This window comes from Oncorhynchus mykiss, chromosome 27, assembly GCF_057628025.1.
Source record: "Oncorhynchus mykiss isolate SJ-2025 chromosome 27, ASM5762802v1, whole genome shotgun sequence".
Classification (NCBI taxonomy): Eukaryota; Metazoa; Chordata; class Actinopteri; order Salmoniformes; family Salmonidae; genus Oncorhynchus; species Oncorhynchus mykiss.
This window is the reverse complement of record NC_143048.1, coordinates 41,838,820-41,848,110: the sequence shown is the minus strand read 5'-3', so window position 1 is coordinate 41,848,110 and position 9,291 is coordinate 41,838,820. Positions and strand designations below refer to the sequence as shown.

Genomic DNA, 9,291 nt, shown 5'->3' with positions numbered 1-9,291 from the left:
ATGAGCAGCAGTTGGTGGAGCCGCAGGTAGAGACGGAACTGGGAGTGGAGTCCAGAGACTGGGATGGTTCGTGCCAGACCCAACCTTTACACCTCCTCATTCAGACACAGACTCCTCATTGACCCCTGGGGGAGAGAGAACCAAGGGAGACTAAAAACGCTTACCTGTAGGTTCCATTGTCTTCAACATGCAGTTAATTAATACAGTCATATAGAGTCCTGAGGACATAAGAGTCAGCAACTAACTCATGTTACTCCATTCACAGACAGTACACACAGCCCAATTCTGATATTTTTACCACTAATTGGTCTTTTGACCAATCACATCAGATCGTTTCACGTCAGATATTTTTCAGAGTTGACCTGATTGGTCAAATACCAATTAGTGGAAGAAAAAAAAAGATCAGAATTGGGCTGTAACTGTAACTGACCCTACAGTAACTGACCCTACAGTAACTGACCCTACAGTAGCTGACCCTGCTAACAGACACAGACAGTAGCTGACCCTGCTAATAGACACAGACAGTAGCTGACCCTGCTCACAGACAGACAGTAACTGGCCCTGCTAACAGACAGACAGTAACTGACCCTGCTAACAGCCAGACAGTAACTGACCCTGCTAACAGCCACAGTAATCTGACCCTGCTAACAGCCAGACAGTAATCTGACCCTGCTAACAGCCAGACAGTAATCTGACCCTGCTAACAGCCAGACAGTAACTGACCCTGCTAACAGCCACAGTAATCTGACCCTGCTAACAGCCAGACAGTAATCTGACCCTGCTAACAGCCAGACAGTAATCTGACCCTGCTAACAGCCAGACAGTAACTGACCCTGCTAACCGACACAGACAGTAACTGACCCTGCTAACAGCCAGACAGTAACTGACCCTGCTAACAGCAGGACAGTAACTGACCCTGCTAACAGACACAGTAACTGACCCTGCTAACAGACAGACAGTAACTGACCCTGCTAACAGACAGACAGTAACTGACCCTGCTAACAGCCAGACAGTAACTGACCATGCTAACAGACAGACAGTAACTGACCCTGCTAACAGCCAGACAGTAACTGACCCTGCTAACAGCAGGACAGTAACTGACCCTGCTAACAGACACAGTAACTGACCCTGCTAACAGACAGAGAGTAACTGACCCTGCTAACAGACAGACAGTAACTGACCCTGCTAACAGACAGACAGTAACTGACCATGCTAACAGACAGACAGTAACTGACCCTGTTAACAGCCAGATAGTAACTGACCCTGCTAACAGACAGACAGTAACTGACCCTCCTAACAGACAGACGGCAACTGACCCTGCTAACAGACAGACGGCAACTGACCCTGCTAACAGACAGACGGCAACTGACCCTGCTAACAGACAGACAGTAACTGACCCTGCTAACAAACACAGTAACTGACCCTGCTAACAGCCACAGTAATCTGACCCTGCTAACAGCCAGACAGTAATCTGACCCTGCTAACAGCCAGACAGTAACTGACCCTGCTAACAGCCACAGTAATCTGACCCTGCTAACAGCCAGACAGTAATCTGACCCTGCTAACAGCCAGACAGTAACTGACCCTGCTAACAGCCAGACAGTAATCTGACCCTGCTAACAGCCAGACAGTAATCTGACCCTGCTAACAGCCAGACAGTAACTGACCCTGCTAACCGACACAGACAGTAACTGACCCTGCTAACAGCCAGACAGTAACTGACCCTGCTAACAGACACAGTAACTGACACTGCTGACAGACAGTAACTGACCCTGCTAACAGACAGATAGTAACTGACCCTGCTAACAGACAGACAGTAACTGACCATGCTAACAGACAGATAGTAACTGACCCTGCTAACAGACAGACAGTAACTGACCCTGCTAACAGACAGACAGTAACTGACCCTGCTAACAGACAGACGGCAACTGACCCTGCTAACAGACAGACAGTAACTGACCCTGCTAACAGACAGACAGTAACTGACCCTGCTAACAGGCAGACAGTAACTGACCCTGCTAATGTAACGGATGTGAAACGGCTAGCTTAGTTAGCGTTAGCATTTCAATCAGTGACGTCACTTGCTCTGAGACCTTGAAGTAGTAGTTCCCCTTGCTCTGCAAGGGCCGCGGCTTTTGTGGAGCGATGGGTAACGATGCTTCGTGGGTGTCAGTTGTTGATGTGTGCAGAAGGTCCCTAATTCGCGCCCGGGTATGGGCGAGGGGATGGTTTAAACTTATACTGTTACACTAACAAACAGAGTAACTGACCCTGCTAACAGCCACATAGTAACTGACCCTGCTAACAGACAGACAGTAACTGACCCTGCTAACAGACAGACATTAACTGACCCTGCTAACAGACAGACAGTAACTGACCCTGCTAACAGCCAGGGGGAAATACACCACCACCACCTGAAGAGAGAAGACCTGCCCAGGTGAGAAACAAATACACTACACCTGACCTCTGTATAGTGGACCTGGATCCTTAACTATTGCTGTGGTCCATTGCATAAACCTGAAGATGTGGCACAGTCAAGATCCTGACAAACTGAAAGAACAAAGAGAAAGACAGACTGTTGAAAGATACTGTATAGTAGCAGACATGCACTATGCAAAGCTGTACAACGACAGCAGTCTAGATACAGTATTATCTAAAGCACAGACAAGGAAATACATGCAAAATAAAAACTGTGGCCAGAGGCCAAGCCTGTGTCGTTAGAGAACAGGAGGTCAAAGAGACAACATACACAAAATAGTCCAAATTGGTGAAGTGAAATGAATAAAATAACTTGATTCAAAACATAAAAAAATGTAAAAGTGGTGCGTGCATATGTATTCGCCCCCTTTGCTATGAAGCACCTAAATAAGATCTGGTGCAACCAATTAACCTCAGAAGTCACAAAATTTGTTAAATAAAGTTCACCTGTGTGCAATCTAAATGTCACATGATCTGTCACATTATCTCAGTATACATACACCTGTTCTGAAAGGCCCCAGAGTCTGCAACACCACTAAACAAGGGGCACCACCAAGCAAGCGGCACTATGAAGACCAAGGAGCTCTCCAAACAAATCAAATCAAATCAAATGTATTTGTCACATACACATGGTTAGCAGATGTTAATGTGAGTCTAGCGAAATGCTTGTGCTTCTAGTTCCGACAATGCAGTAATAACCAACGAGTAATCTAACTAACAATTCCAAAACTACTACCTTATACACACAAGTGTAAAGGGATAAAGAATATGTACATAAAGATATATGAATGAGTGATGGTACAGAGCGGCGTAGGCAAGATGCATTAGATGGTATCGAGTACAGTATATCCATATGAGATGAGTAATGTAGGGTATGTAAACAAAGTGGCATAGTTTAAAGTGGCTAGTGATACATGTATTACATAAAGATGCAGTAGATGATATAGAGTACAGTATATATGTATACATATGAGATGAATAATGTAGGGTATGTAAACATTATATTAAGTAGCATTGTTTAAAGTGGCTAGTGATATATTTTACATCAATTCCCATTATTAAAGTGGCTGGAGTTGAGTCAGTGTGTTGGCAGCAGCCACTCAATGTTAGTGGTGGCTGTTTAACAGTCTGATGGCCTTGAGATAGAAGCTGTTTTTCAGTCTCTCGTCCCAGCTTTGATGCGCCTGTACTGACCTCGCCTTCTGGATGATAACGGGGTGAACAAGCAGTGGCTCGGGTGGTTGTTGTCCTTGATGATCTTTATGGCCTTCCTGTGACATCGGGTGGTGTAGGTGTCCTGGAGGGCAGGTAGTTTGCCCCCGGTGATGCGTTGTGCAGACCTCCCTACCCTCTGGAGAGCCTTACGGTTGTGGGCGGAGCAGTTGCCGTACCAGGCGGTGATACATCTCAACAGGATGCTCTCAATTGTGCATCTGTAGAAGTTTGTGAGTGCTTTTGGTGACAAGGCGAATTTCTTCAGCCTCCTGAGGTTGAAGAGGCGCTGCTGCGCCTTCTTCACGATGCTGTCTGTGTGGGTGGACCAATTCAGTTTGTCTGTGATGTGTACGCCGAGGAACTTAAAACTTACTACCCTCTCCACTACTGTCCCATCGATGTGGATAAGGGGTGTTCCCTCTGCTGTGTCATGAAGTCCACAATCATCTCCTTAGTTTTGTTGACGTTGAGTGTGAGGTTATTTTCCTGACACCACACTCCGAAGGCCCTCACCTCCTCCCTGTAGGCCGTCTCGTCGTTGTTGGTAATCAAGCCTACCACTGTAGTGTCGTCCGCAAACTTGATGATTGAGTTGGAGGCGTGCGTGGCCACGCAGTCGTGGGTGAACAGGGAGTACAGGAGAGGGCTCAGAACGCACTCTTGTGGGACCCCAGTGTTGAGGATCAGCGGGGTGGAGATGTTGTTACCTACCCTCCCCACCTGGGGGCGGCCCATCAGGAAGTCCAGTACCCAGTTGCACAGGGCGGGGTCGAGACCCAGGGTCTCGAGCTTGATGACGAGTTTGGAGGGTACTATGGTGTTAAATTCTGAGCTGTAGTCGATGAACAGCATTCTCACATAGGTATTCTTCTTGTCCAGATGGGTTAGGGCAGTGTGCAGTGTGGTTGAGATTGCATCGTCTGTGGACCTGTGGGCACGGCTGGGGATGCTGTCTGGGCCTGCAGCCTTGCGAGGGTTAACACGTTTAAATGTTTTACTCACCTCGGCTGCAGTGAAGGAGAGTCTGCATGTTTTGGTTGAGGGCCGTGTCAGTGGCACTGTATTGTCCTTAAAGCGAGCAAAAAAAGTTATTTAGTCTGCCTGGGAGCAAGACATCCTGGTCCGTGACGGGGCTGGTTTTCTTTTTGTAATCCGTGATTGACTGTAGACCCTGCCACATACCTCTTGTGTCTGAGCCGTTGAATTGCGATTCTACTTTGTCTCTATATTGACGCTTAGCTTGTTTGATTGCCTTGCGGAGGGAATAGCGACACTGTTTGTATTCGGTCATGTTTCCGGCCACCTTGCCCTGATTAAAAGCAGTGGTTCGCGCTTTCAGTTTCATGCGAATGCCATCAATCCATGGTTTCTGGTTTGGGAATGTTTTATTCGTTGCTATGGGAACGACATCTTCAACGCAGGTTCTAATAAACTCGCTCACCGAATCAGCGTATTCGTCAATGTTGTTGTTTGACGCAATACGAAACATATCCCAGTCCACGTGATGGAAGCAGTCTTGGAGCGTGGAATCAGATTGGTCGGACCAGCATTGAACATACCTCAGCGCGGGAACTTCTTGTTTTAGCTTCTGTCTGTAGGGAGCAACAAAATGGAGTCGTGGTCAGCGATGCGTGGAGAAACCAACTGGCTGCACCGACTCCGATAGCGTCTCTCGAGTGAGCCATGTTTCCATGAAGCAAATAACGTTACAGTCTCTGATGTCCCTCTGGAATGCTACCCTTGCTCGGATTTCATCAACCTTGTTGTCAAGAGACTGGACATTGGCGAGAAGTATGCTAGGGAATGGTGCGCGATGTGCCCGTCTCCGGAGTCTGACCAGAAGACCGCTTCGTTTCCCTCTTTTACGAAGTCGTTGTTTAGGTCGCCGGCTGGGATCCATTCCGTTGTCCTGGGTGAAAGGCAGAACACAGCATCCGCTTCGGGAAAGTCATATTCTTGGTCGTACTGATGGTGAGTTGACGCTGCTCTTATATTCAGTAGTTCTTCTCGACTGTATGTAATGGAACCTAAGATGACCTGGGGTACCAATGTAAGAAATAACACGTAAAAAAATAAATAACTGCATAGTTTCCAAGGAACGCGAAGCGAGGCGGACATCTCTGTCGGCGCCGGAAGTCAGGGACAAAGTTGTGGAGAAGTACAGATCAGGTTTGGGTTATAAAACAATATCTGAAACTTTGAACATCCCACGGAGCACCATTAAATCCATTATAAAAAATGGAAAGAATGTGGCACCACAACAAACCTGCCAAGAGAGGGCCGCCCACCAAAACTCATGGACCGGGCAAGGAGGGCATTGATCAGAGAGGCAACAAAGAAACCAAAGATAACCCTGAAGGAGCTGCAAAGCTCCACAGCGGAGATTGGAGCACCTGTCCATAGGACCACTTTAAGCCGTACACTCTGCAGAGCTGGGCTTTACGGAAGAGTGGCCAGAAAAAAAGCCATTGCTTAAAGAAAAAAATAAGCAAACACGTTTCATGTTCGCCAAAAGGCACATGGGAGACTCCCCAAACATATGGAAGGAGGTACTCTGGTCAGATAAGACTAAAAATGTGCTTTTTGGCCATCAAGGAAAATGCTGTGTCTATGTAACGGATGTGAAACGGCTAGCTTAGTTAGCGGTGCGCGCTAAATAGCGTTTCAATCGGTGACGTCACTTGCTCTGAGACCTTGAAGTAGTAGTTCCCCTTGCTCTGCAAGGGCCGCGGCTTTTGTGGAGCGATGGGTAACGATGCTTCGTGGGTGATTGTTGTTGATGTGTGCAGAGAGTCCCTGGTTCGCGCCCGGGGATGGGCGAGGGGGCGGTCTAAAGTTATACTGTTACATTGATGCTGTTGACCCGGATTACTGGTTGCTGCGGAAAAAGGAGGAAGGTCAAAAGGGGAGTGAGTGTAACGGATGTGAAACGGCTAGCTTAGTTAGCGGTGCGCGCTAAATAGCATTTCAATCGGTGACGTCACTTGCTCTGAGACCTTGAAGTAGTAGTTCCCCTTGCTCTGCAAGGGCCGCGGCTTTTGTGGAGCGATGGGTAACGATGCTTCGTGGGTGACTGTTGTTGATGTGTGCAGAGAGTCCCTGGTTCGCGCCCGGGTATGGGCGAGGGGACGGTCTAAAGTTATACTGTTACATCTAGCGCAAACCCAACACCTCTCATCACCCCGAGAACAACATCCCCACAGTGAAGCATGGTGGTGGCAGCATCATGCTGTGGGGATGGTTTTCATCAGCAGGGACTGGGAAACTGGTCAGAATTGAAGGAATGATGGGTGGCGCTAAATACAGGGACATTTTTGAGGGAAACCTGTTTCAGTCTTTCAGAGATTTGAGAGTGGGATGGATGTTCACCTTCCAGCAGGACAATGACCCTAAAAATACTGCTAAAGCAACACTTGAGTGGTTTAAGGGGAAACATTTTAATGTCTTGGAATGGCCTAGTCAAAGCCCAGACCTCAATCCAATTGAGAAGCTGTGGCATGATTGCTGTACACCAGCGGAACCCATTCAACTTGAAGGAGCTGGAGCAGTTTTGCCTTGAAGAATGTGGAAATATCCCAGTGGCTAGATGTGGCACGCTTATAGAGACATACCCCAAGAGACATGCAGCTGTAATTGCTGCAAAAGGTGGCTCTACAAGTATTGACTTTGGGGGGTGATAGTTATGCACGTTCGAGTTTTGTTTTTGTGTCTTATTGTGTCTTATTTAATAAAAAATAAAAAACTTATTGCATCTTCAAAATGCAATAAATCAAATGATACAAGCCCCCCAAAAATCAATTTCAATTCCAGGTTGTCAGGAAACAAAATAGGAAAAATGCCACAAGGGGGGTGAATACTTTCGCAAACCACTGTAGCTGAAAGAGCGGTATCTAATACCGTCAGTTTGACTGCAGGGCAGAACCATAATTTAATACTGCAGCTAGCCTCTTCTCTAACAGGGTTACTATGCTCACTCAGTCCAATGAAGGGAGCTGAACTAAATATTGTGGGCAGAAGGCATGAAACTCACTCACTCTTTAGAAAAATGTTTGTCTTAATTAGATAAAGATGAAAAAGATGGTCGCGCTTTATCAGACAACAAGCCATGATCCAATACCTATCAAATTAAATTCATTGGATTAAAGTAGTGTATACTTTGGTTTTAGGATATATAAAAACTGTCTCTACAGGAGAGACCAACCATTAGGTTGACTACAATACTTCAGCAAACATCAAAGCCAGGTTCCCTTCCACTCAAGCAAACAGCATAGTTAAAGAGAGCAGCAGACGGTCTATGGCTGACAGTTATGTTAAAGAGAGCAGCAGATGGTCTATGGCTGACAGTCATGTTAAAGAGAGCAGCAGATGATCTATGGCTGACAGTCATGTTAAAGAGAGCAGCAGACGGTCTATGGCTGACACAGTTATGTTAAAGAGAGCAGCAGATGATCTATGGCTGACAGTCATGTTAAAGAGAGCAGCAGATGATCTATGGCTGACAGTTATGTTAAAGAGAGCAGCAGATGGTCTATGGCTGACAGTCATGTTAAAGAGAGCAGCATATGATCTATGGCTATCACAGTTATGTTAAAGAGAGCAGCAGATGGTCTATGGCTATCACAGTTATGTTAAAGAGAGCAGCAGATGGTCTATGGCTGACAGTCATGTTAAAGAGTGCAGTAGATGGTCTATGACTGACAGTTATGTTAAAGAGAGCAGCAGATGGTCTATGGCTGACACAGTCATGTTAAAGAGAGCAGCAGACGGTCTATGGCTGACAGTCATGTTAAAGAGAGCAGCAGATGGTCTATGGCTGACACAGTTATGTTAAAGAGAGCAGCAGATGGTCTATGGCTGACACAGTCATGTTAAAGAGAGCAGCAGACGGTCTATGGCTGACAGTCATGTTAAAGAGAGCAGCAGACGGTCTATGGCTGACACAGTCATGTTAAAGAGAGCAGCAGATGATCTATGGCAGACACAGTCATGTTAAAGAGAGCAGCAGATGGTCTATGGCTGACAGTCATGTTAAAGAGAGCAGCAGATGATCTATGGCTGACAGTTATGTTAAAGAGAGCAGCAGATGGTCTATGGCTGACACAGTTATGTTAAAGAGAGCAGCAGATGGTCTATGGCTGACAGTCATGTTAAAGAGAGCTGCAGATGGTCTATGGCTGACAGTTATGTTAAAGAGAGCAGCAGATGATCTATGGCTGACAGTTATGTTAAAGAGAGCAGCAGATGGTCTATGGCTGACAGTTATGTTAAAGAGAGCAGCAGATGGTCTATGGCTGACACAGTTATGTTAAAGAGAGCAGCAGATGATCTATGGCTGACACAGTCATGTTAAAGAGAGCAGCAGATGGTCTATGGCTGACACAGTTATGTTAAAGAGAGCAGCAGATGGTCTATGGCTGACAGTTATGTTAAAGAGAGCAGCAGATGGTATATGGCTGACACAGTTATGTTAAAGAGAGCAGCAGATGGTCTATGGCTGACAGTCATGTTAAAGAGAGCAGCAGATGGTCTATGGCTGACACAGTCATGTTAAAGAGAGCAACAGATGGTCTATGGCTGACACAGTTATGTTAAAGAGAG

General features: G+C 46.4%; 1 protein-coding gene across 1 annotated transcript; it reads left to right on the top strand.

Moving 5' to 3' along the window:
* On the top strand, positions 1-2,050 carry LOC149971313 (uncharacterized). Its single transcript, XM_090223896.1, has 5 exons — positions 1-26; positions 572-630; positions 927-1,093; positions 1,143-1,413; positions 1,764-2,050. The coding sequence occupies exons 1-5, from the start codon at positions 1-3 to the stop codon at positions 2,048-2,050; spliced, it is 810 nt and encodes a 269-aa protein (XP_090080022.1).
* The last annotated feature ends 7,241 nt before the right edge of the window (positions 2,051-9,291 follow it).